We start from the raw sequence: 14,953 nt of genomic DNA, 5'->3' as shown, positions 1-14,953 counted from the left end.
GCTGGACCACCCGTGAGACAGCCTGTTCTGTTCCCACCCGCCCAAATCTGTAGGCCCCGTAGATATACGTACCGCGTTTCGTGGGTTAGGGGAGTTTGTTTTTTTTGCTTGCGGCGGCACAAGAGCCCAAGCCCCCAGCCAGTAGAGCGCCGCTTGCCTTCATCTCATGCGGTCTCCGTTCGCCCCAAACTCCTCCCCATCGTCTTTCTTTCCCTCACCCTCTCACTCTCTTACCCTCACTCTTGACCTTCCTCGTGGTGACAGTTCTCCCCTCTAGCCGTGACGGGCATCCAACAAGCAAACCACCAGCCTTGGGATCCTCGCGCCGTTCACGCCGAGAGCCGCCATCTATCAATACCCGACAAGCCCTGCTCAAGGGAAGCAGCTTGCGAACATACGCGCGCGCGCACCTATCACGACGAGCAGACTACAGAAAGGAAAAATAAACATGGCTGCCAACCATCACCATTCGCCGACACTGCTTCAACTGCAGCAGCAGCAGCAGCAGCAGCAGCAGCATCAGGCGCATGCCGCTGCCCACCAGCAGCCCCCGCCTCCCCACCCGGCTGCCCTCCAGCAAGGAGCCCACTATGGCGCGTCGCATCCCGTAGCTCAGGTCAATGAGGCAGTGTGGCTTCAGATAGGTATGTCGCATCCATCCATGCTTCCCCTCCGCAGGCCCTTCGTAGTCGGTTCAAGGCCGACGACGGAAGAAGACGACGAGAGACATGCTGACCTTGGGGCCTCCCCATATCGCAGGAAGCTTCTCGGAGCTCTTGCGTGTCCCTGACGAGGCCATGCACGCATACGAGCGTGCTCTCCAGGCCAACCCCAACTCGACCGCCGCCATGAACGCGATCGGCATGCTTCTCAAGGGCCGCGAGGCTTACGAAAAGGCCCTCGAATTCTTTCGCGCAATCGTTCAGCTCGAGCCTACCAACGGAGAGGCTTGGGGCAACCTTGGTAAGAATACAGATCCGCCGTCTCCCCCATCTATCATTATCCTCTCTTCTTGAGTAAAGAAGAAGGAGAAGAAGGAGAAGAAGAAAAAAAGGCTGACCAGACTTCCTCTCCAGGACAGTGCTACCTCATGTCGGAAAATCTCCAAAAGGCCTATGACGCGTACCAGCAGGCCCTCGTCAATCTTCGGGATGCCAAGGACCCCATGCTCTGGTACGGTATCGGTATCCTCTATGACCGCTATGGCAGCTACGACTACGCCGAGGAGGCCTTCTCCCAGGTTATGCAGATCCAGCCCGACTTTGAGAAGGCCAATGAGATTTACTTCCGTCTTGGCATAATATACAAGCAGCAATCCAAGTTTGCCAACAGTCTTGAGGTATTGTTGACACCCCGTCTATTTGGAGACACGTGCTCTCCCCTCTGCTTTCTCTCTCGCGCGCACCGACGAACACATTGCTGACGTCGTCTCCCCTCATCTCACAGTGCTTCAAGTACATTGTCAACTCGCCGCCTGCTCCCCTGTCTCAGGATGATATCTGGTTCCAAATCGGCCATGTTCACGAGCAGCAGAAGGAGGTAGGCCATTGCAATTAGACCCTCGCATTTGATTCATATTATGCAGGAAAGAAAAAAAAAACCACCAAAACAAAAACAATCAGCTGACCCGCCATCCTAGTTTGATGCTGCCAAGAACGCCTACAACCGCGTTCTCGAGAACACTCCTAACCACGCCAAGGTCCTCCAGCAGCTGGGCTGGCTTCATCATCAGCAGAGCAATGCCTACGATGTGCAGGAGCGCGCGATCCAGTACCTGGAGAAGTCGGTCGGCGCCGATAACCAGGACGCCCAGAGCTGGTACCTCCTGGGCCGTTGCTACATGTCGCAGCAGAAATACCCCAAGGCGTACGAGGCCTACCAGCAGGCCGTGTACCGCGACGGGAGGAACCCGACCTTTTGGTGCTCTATCGGTGTGCTGTACTACCAGATCAACCAGTACAGGGATGCCCTTGACGCCTACTCTCGCGCAATCCGCCTGAACCCCTACATCTCCGAGGTCTGGTACGACCTGGGCACTCTGGTGAGTTTTTTTTCCTCCTTGATCCGTCGCTTCCTGTCTTCTCGGATAAACGCTGGGGCCCTGGCTAACGATACCCCAGTATGAATCTTGTAACAACCAGATCACCGATGCCCTGGACGCCTATCAGCGCGCTGCCGAGCTCGACCCCACGAACCCCCACATCAAGGCCCGACTTCAGCTCCTGCGATCGGGCGCTAGCAACGGCGGTCCGCCGCCCACCGCCCCCCAGCCCGCCGACGTACACCCGCAAGCCTACCAGGCTGCCGGCCCCGTGGGCCCTAACTGGAACAATGCCGTCCAGCAGCCCGCCAGCAACGGCCCGCCTCACACACCTCAGGGTACGCCCGCCGGTGAGAACTGGGCCGGCAGGCTGTCCAACGTCAACCCTCCTCCCCAGCCCCCCAACCCTTTTGGCAATGAGCCCCCTGCGGCGGCGGCTCCTCCCGCCGACTCGTACCGCGGACAGCCTCCCCTGGGCCCCCAGCGTCAGCCTACCCCCCTGCAGGACGTCCGTCAGGGCTACCCGGAGCCTAGCCGCTCGGCCGCTGCCGCGCGCCGGGTCCAGTCTCCAGCCCCCGCAGCCCACTACGCGCAGCCTCCCCCTCCAGCTCAGGCCCCCCCTCCCCACGCCGTGGCCCCGGAGGGCCGCGTCGTCAACCCCAACTGGTCCGGAGCGACACCTTCGGCTGCCGCGCCGCCTAGCCACAGCGCTGGCGCCGGCATCGTCGACGGGGCGACCCCCTTCCGGGCTGCCAACAGCCCTCGCCTCGAGGGACGTATCATCATCCACGACACGCGCATGCCGTCCCCCAAGTCGGCTTACCCGCCTCAGTCGGCGTACGCCCCCCAGCCTGAAGCCCCCCCGCCTCAGGCGGTGGTCGAGGCTAGTCTGCCTCCCCCCCCGCCGCCGCCCCCGGCTGCTGTCGTGGCCCCGGAGGTGGCGGCCCCTCGTGTAGATGAGCGCCCCGGCTCGACCGGCCCCAAGCGTCTGCGCGAGTGGGAGGAGGAGTCGTCGGCCAAGAAGCAGGCCAACGAAGAGAACCGTGCTCGCCTGGAGGATATGCATCACCGCCGTCCGTCGACGCCGCCTCGTGACGGTGGCTTCCGCCGCAACTCCGGATCCGACCTCAGGCGCAGCGACGAGCGCCGCCGCTCCGACGAGGCCAAGAGGTCCGTCGTTGCCGCCGCCAATGAGGAGCCTCCCCGCCACCCCCGCGAGGGATACCACCCGTCCGAGGCTGCCCACCACCAGCACAACCACTCGTCTTCCAACTCGCAGCCTCCGCCCATCCCCGCCCCCACCGGCGTTACGTCGGCTCCCGGCTCGACGACGGGCAACTCCCTAGACAAGACGGTCTCGGCTGCCGCCACTCCCAAGGAGGAGCGTGCCAACCCGGCCGACCATGCTGCCGCTGCCGTTTCCGGCACCCCGGTCCCTGCCAGCGCCGCTCCGGCACCTCCCGGTGAGCCCGAGCGCGCTGCCAGGAAGATGGACGTCGACGACGACTATGACGACAGCGGTGAGGACGAGAAGAAGGCGTCCCTTGCGAAGGTGTCGGCCGGTGTCAAGATTGAGTCCGAGACGTCCCCCGCCGCTGCCGGTGCCGTGAATGGCAGTGCGACCGCTGTTCCCAAGGCGGAGTAGGTCTCCTATGGAAGGGTGAAACAACCTGCTGAACGGGTCACGATTACGAAAGAGGGACGGAGTAGAAAAAATTGCGCGTTTTCTCACCCTTGCTGCTTTTGCTGTATACCACGATGACACACCTAGATGTTTTCCTTTTTTTATAACCTTTTTCTTCTTCTGCTTTTACTCTTGACTCTTTTTTTCATTTTTTTTTTCACTAGAGTCTCTTTGGTCAACTGGTCCCCTCTTACTCCGTTTTGCGGTTTGTTATTTATTATTGAGTTAAACACAATTTTTTTCTTTTTTCTTGGTCAACCCAAATATCTTTTCCTCTATCAACTCTTTACTCTTTCCACAACATTTTGTCTTTGTGCACTATCGAATGGAGATGTGCCGGGGGGGGGGGGGGGTTGGCTGGTTGGTTGGCTGTTTGTTTGTTCTCTTTACCCCCCCCTGTTAAACGAAAATGGGAGGAGGAAATCTTAGGAATTAGGAATATAAGCAGGGTTTCTAAAGCGACCGCTGTTAAGAACACCTTGCAAAACAAAATGGGACGAGAGAGACGGGGACAGAAGGAGAGAAGGAGAGAGAGAGAGAGAGAGAGAGAGAGGAGAGTTGATTTGTTTTGCTTTGGATTGCGCTGCTGGGGGTGGTTTATTCTGATATTATTATCATCTTTGTTCTTTTATATCCTGGGGTTGCTGAAGCGTTGGTATGCCTTTACTGTTTTTTCTTATTTCTAGTTGCAGTTGCTCTGGTAGTTTTTCAGAATGGAGCAGATGCTCAGTCTGAATAGATAGATATGCGGAGCTGTCGCCTTATCTGATCAATTGCTCTGATATCTCCTGGGCGTCGTCCACATTCTCCCTTCCCTTGAACTACGTCATGACCCCCGTTCCTTTTTTCAGTTTCTATATCATCTTCATACGTACAGATTACCGAGTACGTAATACCCCCCCCCTTTTATCATGTCGCTGGTTGCTACTTATCATTACCTCGTTCGGATCGGGAGAAAGGGTTCCTCCGTCTGACAACCCTTTAGGCGCATAATACATCACCGACCTTTTCTTTTCCCTTTTCTTTTTTCCTTTTCAGCCTCTTTTTTTCTGCCCTTGGCTCAATAGTATATCCACTTCATCTTCCCTGTGAAGGAGCTATCTCTCCGACATGTTAATATATTGGATGGGGGATGAGATTGACGTGAGAAAGCGTGGATCAGGTTTGAAGAATCCCTCCGGTCTTTTATTTAATTTTATTCTATCTTACTCTATTCGATTCTATACATAATATTCTCTTTAGACGGACCTCACCCCATCCCCTCAGGCGCCTTTCTATCACGAGCATCTGCCGATGGGCTTCAGCAAAGATGTACTCGTCGGCAAGCCGAACTTTTGGAAGCGGAAACGATCTACGATGCATCCCAGGCCTGAAGAAAACGGGTTGATGGGATGATTCAGGGAGGAAAGCGAGCCATCTGAGGGCACGGGGCAAAGTCACTTTTTCACGTCTCATCACGTTCCACAATGATCTCATGTTTTTCTCACTATTGAATAGCCCAACCCCCGCCCCCGAAACGTTGGCAACCGTCGAGCGAGCCCTACTTCCGAAGATGACCTGCTGCACGCAGTCTAGGCATCCTGTTTCCCCTTGCGCAGCTTGATGTCGTTGTAGTACCGTCCCAGATCGACATCGTTACCCGACGCATCCTTGAATGTATAGGTTCCCTTGCCATGGCCGCTGAAGTGAACCTTGAAGTCTAGAGAAGCGAAAGAGGTGAGTGAGTAAACATGACAGGTTCAATATATTCGCAAGTCTTCTTCTCGGGTAACAGATGGATGTAGAGAAGGAAGAGAAAGAAGGAAGAGAAAGAAGAGAGAGAAAGAGAGAGGTTAAAAAAAAAAAAACAACACGTACTGTTTGCATAGGCAGCCAGATAGGACCAATTGTCATTCAGGAATATCTGGGCCTTGTCGACCTCGATGCACTTCACCCCACCAGTCTCACCATCTGCAGGGCGCAGCTCTTTAAGACCGGCGACCAGCTTAACAAGCCCGGAGATGAACGTCAGGGTGATCCCCTTGCCTATGCACGAGTGTTGACCGACGTTGAAGGTATCGACCTGCGGCGGCTTGCGCCAGGGGTCGAATTTGTCACCATCGGTTACGTCGGGAGACTTTCGTGCAGCCTCGCCCTGTATTGAGGTTAGCAAAAAGAAGAAGGAGAAAAAGAGAGAAAGCGGGAAAAAAAAGAAAAGAAGGGAAATAAGGACTGGATACCGTCCCAGCATCTACATAATCGGAAGGGGGGTGGGGGGGGGGGGCGTTTTCTTCCTATCCTTTTCTTCGACATACAAGCATGAGGAGGACAACGTCTCCAGCGTTGATAGACTCGCCCTCGAGCTCCGTCGCTTGAGCGGCAATGCGGACGGTGGCCAAGGGCGCGGTGAGACGCTGCGCCTCACAGACGTACTTCTGGAGCTCATCGTCCTTGTCCTTCTCAGCAAGGGACTGAACTTCGCTCCAGATGGAGGCATTCTCGGGTCTCAGGAAGAATTCCGTGACTTGGTAGAACTGCAGAGATTCAGTGTCAGTACGGCATACCGCAGATGCGAGGGGAGAGAGAGAGAGAGAGAGAGAGTACTCACAGTCGTGGTGAGGACTCCTGTGCCACCAAAGGCCGTCAGCCATAGCTGGTCAGTGACATACTCGGGAGAGTTGCCCTTGGCAAGGAGCTCTTCCACGAGCTTGTAACCGCATGACCTCAGCGAGCCCTCCTTGAGGTAGCGCTTTCTGGTCGTGATGCTGGACAGACGAGACTTGACGCCGAGCCCGAAACCCTGGGACGAGGAGACCTCATCTACCAGCTTCCGGGTGGTCTCGATGATCTTCGTGGCGCTCTCCTGAGCGCGGCGTCGGCGGTTCCATGCCTCGGCCGAGTTGTTGTTGTTGGATGCCCACATGCGGATGTTGACCAGGTGGCGGTACAGCTCGGCGTGGCTGAAGGTTCCGTTGGGGTTCTCGTCGGTGCGCAGGTCAAGATAGAACAGGTCGGCGAGGATCTGGGCGTTCAGAGGGATGGAGACATCGCGGACGACGTCCATCTGGATGAGCCCCTTCTTCAGCTGGAACGACTCCCGCTGTATCAGCTCGGAGCCGAGGCGGCTGACGAAGTCGGCCGTGGTCTTGCGTATGTTGGGAATCTTGCCCATGGCCTGCAACATCTTGTCGCGGTGGTCGAGATTCTTGGGTTCATCGCCGCACAGCATGAACCAGCTCAGGTCCTTCTTTCCAGGGTAGAGGAGGTTCAGCCCACGGTTCCAGATCAGGGGGAACGACTTGGGGTTGCCCATGACATGCTTGATCGAATCGGCCGAGAAGAGCGCGACCTTGCGGGCCGGAGGCTTCGGGTCGTCGAGGCTGTACTGGTCGATGGTGCCGAGCTTCTTGGCGATCTCGACGTTGGCCTTCTTGGTGTACATGGGCTGCATGGCAGACACCGAGTTGAAAGGGAACCAATCGGGGAGAGCCCTGTGGATGAGCTTGTACATCATCGAGCCCCCCAGGGTCTTGGGGTCTCTCTCGATCTCCTTGTAGCCCCAGGCTGTCAGGCTGGAGACGGTAAAGTCGACGGTAAAGAACCTGTCCGATCGGACGAGCGTGATGGCGTCGGAGAGGACGGCGCGGCCGACAGAGTACGTCGGGCAGATGCCCGAACCGGGCGCCTTGCTGGGCTTCATCTGCTCAATCATGATGCCGGGGTACATCTCCACCATGTCCGGATCAGCATACAGGTTCTCGAGGATCTTGGCAATCTCCGGGTCCGGGTTGATCTCCAGAAAGGAGTCGTAGCGCTTGAGATGGAAGAAGTCGCGGAACTCGTTGAGGGATGCGACCTGCCACTTGCGGGCCTGTTTGATCCCGAGAACCTCGACCACCTTGAGGGCCTTGGGGACCATGCGGGCGCCGAAGGTGCCTGCTGGGTCTTCCATGGACTCTTTGAGGATCCGCACAAGGTCTTCATCCTTGAACTTGCCGTCTTCGCGCACCAGGCCGCCAAACGTGCGCTTGCTGGGATCTACCTCCGTGCGTTTCTCGAACTCGACCAGAGCAGCGCCGAGATCCGGCACGCTGACATTCTCCAGGTCTTCGGCAGTGCGGCCGGGGAAGAGCTCGAGGAAGAAGTCGTTGATCCAGCGCTCGTCCTTGCGCGAGATGCACGAGTGGAAGCGGTAGAGCAGGTTGAACTCGGCGCTGACCTGGTTTCCAACACCGCGCTCGACGGGCTCGTTGCCATCGTTCTTGCCAATCTCGACTCGGGGATCGAGACTCCATTCTGTAGTTGTGGGGTGGAGGTTCATGATGGCCCTCAGGTAGTCGCCCAGGGAGATGGAGACGTACATGCCGCAGACGATGAGCCTGGCTGTGTTGAAGAGGTCATGGTCCTGCTTCGCGAGAGCCTCACCCCGCTGCTCGGTGGTGGCATCCGGCCTGCAGCTGAGGGTGAAGCGTCCGTTCTCGTTGATCTTCAGCAGCATCTCACAGACGTAGTTGTGGTAGCGGTTCCAGAGCACCAGGAGGGCATTGACGCCGGGCGGCTGCCCGAGCAGTCGCTTCTCGTGGAAGGTGTCGGGCTTGAGCTTCCCCTCCTTCATGGTGCGGACCTCGATCTGGTCTTTGAGCGAGGACCCGTACAGGGGAGCGAGGTCGAGGTAGGACGAAGTGTCCGTCTTGTTCATGTTGGTACGGTTGGTGCGGAAGATGTCGTGGATGATGATGGAGGCGTGGTAGAAGAGGACGGACGATATGCCGGCCGGGTTCTCCTTGAAGGTGTCATCGTCGCGGGCCATCAGCAGGTCAAACAGCAGGCCCGGGTCAGGCTTCACGCCGTGCAGTCGCTTCTCACTGCGCACCGACTTGGCGTAGGCCGAGCCAGCCTTGCCGAGGTCAGGCTGCAGTACGTTGTTCCCGCTGCCGTCGGGCATGCGGTAGTGGTGGGAGCCGTTTAGGGATGGGTGCGCGCGCTCGCGCAGCCGGGTGCCGTTGTCCGGCACATCGAACTCGACCACGTCGTGCTTGGCGGCATTACCGTCTGACTCGGTGTTTGCATCCCCGGCCTTGACAACCTCGTACTGGGAATCGCTCCCCATGAAGCTGAGCGGCGGGTGTTGAAGGTCGCCCCAGAGCTTCTGGATGAATTTGTTGGTAAGCTGGGCCCGCACAGTAGAGTCTGCGGGGAGAGCTGTGAGGAACTTGATCAAGAGGTCCGTTGCGCTATCGGTCTCCCAACTGTCAGTCCATGTTCGACGTTTGCTGATCTGTTCCAGATTCTGGGCGCGCTGTGACTTTACCCCTTCCTGTCGTCGGACGGGCCCTTGGCCATGAGGTCCTTCAGTATGGAAAGCAGCTCAGGGAAGGTCAGCTCCCCGCGGGCTGCGACATAGTCCGTGAAGAGGGCCTTGGCGGCACCGACAGGGTCCGAGAGATCGATGGGCTTTCCCTTTGTTGGTTCCGGGTCCGCGTAGGATTCGCCAGCCTGGAACTTCTCGTTAGAGGGCATGATGGGCTGATTGGAGACTTGGCTGCAATGTAAACAGTAGTCTCGATAGGGAACAGGATGAGAACACTGAATAGAATTCTAATCGTGCACCGTCCAGCTGCGCTTCCAGTGAAGTTGAAGAGGCCATCTTTATACCGCGCACTTCATCACCTACCTTATCTCCGAGCCTCGATATCGAACGTAGAGAGAGACGAAGACGCCTGAGGCTTACGACTCGTCTGCCACCATTGGATACATCGTGAGGAGACGTGCATGCTCAGCCTGAAGCACCCTTTCCGGCAAGATCAGACCCTGTCCCGCAGGTGACGTTGCGCAGGTAAACCTCGGAATGGTAGAGAGGACTCTCCTGTGAGAGAACTTGTCGTGTGCAGTAGGTGATTCTTGTTCTCTCGGCTGCGCCACTTCTGGAAATAGGTGTAAGATCACCGCAGTGACTGAGCTGAGCCGAGTACGTGCGTGCTCGACGGTGAAGGTGCCTCAACGAATTACAATCATCACAATGCTGACCGCTACCCGTCCGTCATTACCGATATGCAGGATAGAGCGCTTTCCAGAGCTTGCGGAGACCGGGAGGAACGGCCCTGAGGTTCCCAGGCTGACTCCGATGGATGACGGCGGCGATCAACGGGATCTTCGCCCCCAACCTCGATGTCGAATGGCTGGCCTACACAGCAGGTTTCCCGACCCCTTGGCTGATTCGATCTTTCTTGGCTTCGGGGTCCGTCAACGAGACCTCCGCCAAGAGGCTAGTATGTGTGGCTCGGGATGCGCATAGCGGGCCGTTGCCGCACGCCGAGGCGTGTTATCCCAACGGTGTGCATGCTTTATACATAGACGATCTACTCCGCACTCTGCGTGTTGCTGACCTATAGGCACGGGGGAATACGTGTAAGCATCACGGCTGACGTTGCTAGCCTCGCGGGATTCTTTTCTCTTCTTCCCCTGCCGGTTATGTGCCCGACAATGTAGGGTTGAAGCTGCTGGTTCAGGAGAATATGTGATATTCCAGATCTAACCAAATAACACAACATACTATGTGCTACTATCAGTGTGGTCGTCTCCAGACTCTCGGGAGTCAACGCAGAAATACGCAGATCAAAACCTGTGCTTCGAAAGTAAAGTCACATCTCTAAAAGGAGAAGCAACCCCCCCCCTTTTTTTTCTTTTTCTTTCTCTCTTTTTCTTTTCCGGGACCAAAAAAATGGAACAAAAATCCCTTCAATAGTATTATGCCGGCCAACCATTAACGTAGTGATGGATTGCGGCTTAGAAGAGCTTGGGCTATATCCGACGAACGTGCCGCACGTTCTACACCGTACTGTGAACCGGGCGTCGACCGATGGGGGCAAGATCATCGACATGAGACAGCTGTTCTTAGACTGCTCTCCGCCGCGGGACGCTGCATGTATTTGTGCATGCATATATGGGTAATTGTATATACGCCATATATGATTGACTGGCCATACGTGGTAAGGGTCTGGAATGAACAGCGATTCATGGAGCAGAGATGTGTATGTAGGTACCATGCGGAGGATCTGATCCAAAGGCGACCAGGGAGATAACTGAGCCAAAGAAAAAGAACCATGTCTCGGTGTAATATTCCATTTTCTGCCATAATATTCAGTATCATTGACCCCTGAAGCTGGTCTCAACCGGCCGGTGATCGAGAAGTTTTCTCCTCAGCCGTAGCAAGTTCTTGAACATGTCATGTAGCAGAAGGCAGTGGCATTGAAGTCTGGATGGGCCTGGAATCTATTTAAAGTATCCAACTCGGAACCCAGAGGTGATGCTTCTCGCTTCAGAGCAGAGTTTTCATCACTGCGCTTCGGTCACTGCGCTTCGGTCACTCCCGTTGCCATCTTCCCCTTGTACAACGTGTATTTCATCACATCAATACCATACCCCCTTTTCTCTCCCCCTTTTGAGTCTTTTTGAGCCGCTATGCCTTCTCGCGTCAACGGGGAGAAAAAGGAGAAGGAGCCGAAGAAGCTCATTCTCTGCTTCGATGGCACTGGCAACGAGTTTACCGGGTCCGATGCCGATACCAACGTCGTGAAGATCCTGAACAAACTGGACCGCCAGAATCCCAAGCAGTACCATTACTACCAAGGTTAGCTACAAATCCCTGCTCCGCCGGGAGGCGTGGAAAACATGAACATATATACACCTATATATGTTATGGTAGATATGTATCTAGGCTCTCACTGAACAATGTTGGCTAACAAAAAGAACGCCAACGTAAGCCGGAGTCGGCACTTATGATATCAACGAGACGTCGGTGCACAAGTCTTGGATTGGAGAGACCAAAAGTTCCATCTCCCAGACCGTTGACCAGATGTTCGGGACTACATTCGATGCCCACGTCATGGCTGGTTACCGTTTCCTGATGCGGTACTACAGCTCTGTGAGTTGACCCATGCTCGAGACCCTGGTGTCCGGAAGCTTCTCCTCCCCCCCCCCCCCCCCCGCCTTCTCTTCTCTTTCTCTTCGTTTGCCTACCTCTGTTTCTTTCCGTTTACTGATAACCGACATCTCCTACTCCAGGGCGACAAGATTTACGTGTTCGGCTTCAGTCGTGGTGCATTCACTGCCCGTTTCCTAGCGCGCATGGTCCATACTGTCGGGCTCCTGTGCAAGGGCAACGAGGAGCTCGTGCCCTTTGCCTACCGGCTCTTCCAGCGATACCGCGCCGGCGAGATCGACATGTCCAAGCAAAGTTCAACGAAGAAGGCGGTGGTGGTGAATGGGACAGCGTGCGGCGGCCCCAACGGATGCGAGACGGATCCTCTGACGGAGGGTGCTGACAAGGGCGAGTCCCAGGGGAAGGGAAGCCACCTGCACGAGTACGAGGTTGCCTGCGACGAGGTGACGGCCTTTAGCAACACCTTCTGCCGCCAGGTGCCGACCGAGGTGGAAGGGGTCACAGCCAACGTCAAGGTCTTCTTCCTGGGCATCTGGGACTGCGTCAACTCGGTGGCGGTATTGGAGAAGAAGACGCCGGTGCCGGCGCCGGTGCGCGGGACGGCAGACTATATCCGCCATGCCGTGGCCATCGACGAGCGCCGCGTCAAGTTCAAGCCTGCCCTGTTCGCCCAGGACGTCGTCGCCGCCAACGGCGACGCCGAGGACATCAAGGAGGTCTGGTTCCCCGGCGGCCACAGCGACGTCGGCGGCGGATGGCCGGCAGTGGTAGACAAGACGCTCGACACCAGGACGGGCCAGATGACCTTTTGGCAGCGCGTCAAGAACCTGTGGACGACCAGCAAGGGCAAGGAGCCGTCCCACGATGTCAGGTCCGACCCCTTCCAGATGAGCGACATCCCCCTGGACTGGATGATCCGGGAAATGGAGCTCGTGGGCAAGGAGCACCCCGAGGCCGCGGTCAAGTGGGCCGACAAGAACGTGAATGGCTTCAAGCATGCCTTCCAGCGCGCCAGGGACCAGGCACTGAACGGATATCTCCACGATGCCCTCGAATTCGGCCGTGGTACAGGTCTATTCACCGTGCTCCTATGGAAGTTTATGGGTAAGTTGAGTCCCATCATCAGACTGTGTGCCTTCGACGTCAAACAGATCAAATTCGACATGAGATGCGATTGCGCTGACACATACGTGCCCCCCCCCCCCCCCCCCCCTTTGAAAAGAATGGCTTCCCTTCATCACGCGCTGGGAAATGGAAGACAATGTCTGGGTGAATATTCGCTTCCCGCTCAACAAGGGTTCGTCCAGGGACATACCCCGCGATGCGGTACTGCACGAGTCGGTCCTCTGGAGGTTGCAGAATGACCCGCAATACAATCCGCCGAACAATCATGGTGGTACCGGAGACCCATGCCTCAAGAACGAGAAGAAGGGCATTGCCAAATTCGAAGGCATCAACGGTTCGGACGAGATGCACTCTGGCCACCGGATTTATAGATTCTCGGCGGAGTAGGATGGGTAGATGTGATCGAGCGGGTATGTATTACTGAAATCCTGCGTCCGTCACTCATGTCGTCATTTTTCTTCTTCTTATGGGCAAGTTCCCGTTTCTTTTCCAGAAACGGAGTCGCCTTTCCATGTTTTCTCTTCTGCAGGGGTAGATTGTTTCGGTAATATTGTGTGTTGGGGTGCAAGAGATGATTGAACTTGCCCCGTGTTCAGGTTTAGGAACATTTAGACGTAGGACCAAGCTTGACTTTTGCCATCCAAGCAACAGTGTACTAATATTACTACAAGATCTATACAAGTACGAGTCTTCCAGACAACGAGTCTGCTTGGGGGAGGGAGTAGTGAGATAGGCGACAAGGTCTGCGAATAGAGGCGAGGTAGAAGCGTTATACTGACGAAGGCACCAGTGACCAGCGGCTGATCAGTCTGCCATTTGTCGCGTGCCATATGGCCAGCCAACTCGTCAGGGTAGATCTGAGGGAAGATTCCATCGGCGCTGCCTTGCCAATCCCGACCTGCGCCGGTTGGGCGGTAGAAGAACTTGACATATTTCCCAGCATTCGGGGTACCGCCCAGCCTCTTCTCAGTCGGCCAGTGCAGCAATCCTGCCCTAGTCGACTATAATGTTCCTAGGCGCGAGGTTGCAGTAGGAGAAGACGACACGGTGGTCCGTACGCATACGGCGTGCAAGGGCGTTCCCACAGGAAGCGGTGCGAACCTCTCCACAGCCGATGAAAAGGTAGCTATTGAACGCATCCTCGTTCTGACAGGCCGGGGCGTTGTGTGCAAGTCGGTAGCGGGTGTGACGGATCTCACGGCCAGCGCAGCTACCGATAAAACCAGGCGGAGGTATAGACCTCATCTTGCTTAAAATGGCACGGGGCTGCTTAATCATGTCTGTCTTGTCCGTATCGGAGAGGCCTCCCCAAAACTCATCAAGCGTCCCCCCCCCCGGATGCATCCCATGGTAATGCGATTGACTGATGCCGTTAAGCGTCTCGGCACCATAGACGCGGGGTACCGGTATATGGACATCCAACTCTATACGCATCGCGTTGGCTTCTTCGAGCAAGACGCCCTTGCCACTTCTCATGGCGATGTTGTCGGCCAAACGCACGACACTTCTATCAAGATGCTGATATAGCACAGCTGGCCCTTGAAGGTACATTTTAGCAATATCACACCGGACGAAAGGGATTGGCCCTCATGTGGACACTGGCAAGAATCATCTTCTCTATTCAACCCCATCTCCTCCTCTGTTAGTTCCTCGTCCGACGACGGGACAGTCAAACCCTGTTCCTTCTTCTTGGCTCTCAGCTTCTTCTCGAAATCCGAGCATGCTGGTGGCTTCCTCGTAGGCCGTGCCGGAATTACCTTCCTTCTCTCCAGAGAAGTTCATCATCACTGTTGCCCAGAAATTGTTGGCACAAACAGGGTGGCGGACAGTGGGAAAACCCTTCGGGATGAGTCAACCCTGCAAACACCTCGTTGGTCACTATTTCCTCGAAGAAAGCATCAATTATCACAACACTAGACTAGAGAGAATTACATTACGAGTCCTCAACTTACAAGCACAAGAAAGCAGGAGAAGAAGGAACGGTGTCCAGCCGGCGCAAGCAGATGAAGCGGGACTCCGCGGTACCAAATCTGCGTGTACTATCACCACGTGCCTCCGCAGCTGTTATAGATCATGGCTTAGACGCTACTCTGATCTAGATCAGAATTGCATCAGACGTGGTCTATGCTCTGCTCAGCAAGGCTCTTTGTAATACTGGCGGGTTTGCAGATAGCATACGTGC

General features: G+C 56.0%; 4 protein-coding genes across 4 annotated transcripts; 2 read left to right on the top strand and 2 right to left on the bottom strand.

Annotated features, from left to right (window-relative positions):
* Positions 1–448: 448 nt before the first annotated feature.
* On the top strand, positions 449–3,686 carry GMORB2_5547 (Tetratricopeptide (TPR) repeat; the record flags this gene model as incomplete). The annotated part of the gene is made up of 6 exons (XM_035467517.1): positions 449–644; positions 760–963; positions 1,077–1,339; positions 1,447–1,539; positions 1,640–2,041; positions 2,142–3,686. 6 exons carry the CDS (start codon positions 449–451, stop codon positions 3,684–3,686), a joined length of 2,703 nt encoding a protein of 900 aa, XP_035322483.1.
* A 1,610-nt stretch (positions 3,687–5,296) lies between these two features.
* GMORB2_5546 (uncharacterized protein) lies at positions 5,297–9,224 on the bottom strand (the record flags this gene model as incomplete). Its single annotated transcript, XM_035467516.1, has 5 exons — positions 5,297–5,424; positions 5,583–5,859; positions 6,020–6,238; positions 6,313–8,953; positions 9,016–9,224. 5 exons carry the CDS (start codon positions 9,222–9,224, stop codon positions 5,297–5,299), a joined length of 3,474 nt encoding a protein of 1,157 aa, XP_035322482.1.
* Positions 9,225–11,165: 1,941 nt separating this feature from the next.
* Positions 11,166–13,158, top strand: GMORB2_5545 (Uncharacterized alpha/beta hydrolase domain (DUF2235); the record flags this gene model as incomplete). Its single annotated transcript, XM_035467515.1, has 4 exons — positions 11,166–11,334; positions 11,468–11,628; positions 11,769–12,750; positions 12,869–13,158. The coding sequence occupies 4 exons, from the start codon at positions 11,166–11,168 to the stop codon at positions 13,156–13,158; spliced, it is 1,602 nt and encodes a 533-aa protein (XP_035322481.1).
* A 606-nt stretch (positions 13,159–13,764) lies between these two features.
* Positions 13,765–14,247, bottom strand: GMORB2_5544 (Choline/ethanolamine kinase; the record flags this gene model as incomplete). The annotated part of the gene is made up of 1 exon (XM_035467514.1): positions 13,765–14,247. One exon carries the CDS (start codon positions 14,245–14,247, stop codon positions 13,765–13,767), a length of 483 nt encoding a protein of 160 aa, XP_035322480.1.
* Positions 14,248–14,953: the final 706 nt, after the last annotated feature.

This window comes from Geosmithia morbida, assembly GCF_012550715.1.
Source record: "Geosmithia morbida isolate 1262 chromosome Unknown scaffold_4, whole genome shotgun sequence".
Taxonomy (NCBI): Eukaryota; Fungi; Ascomycota; class Sordariomycetes; order Hypocreales; family Bionectriaceae; genus Geosmithia; species Geosmithia morbida.
The sequence above is the reverse complement of the archived record's forward strand: the minus strand, read 5'-3'. Positions and strand labels throughout refer to the sequence as shown.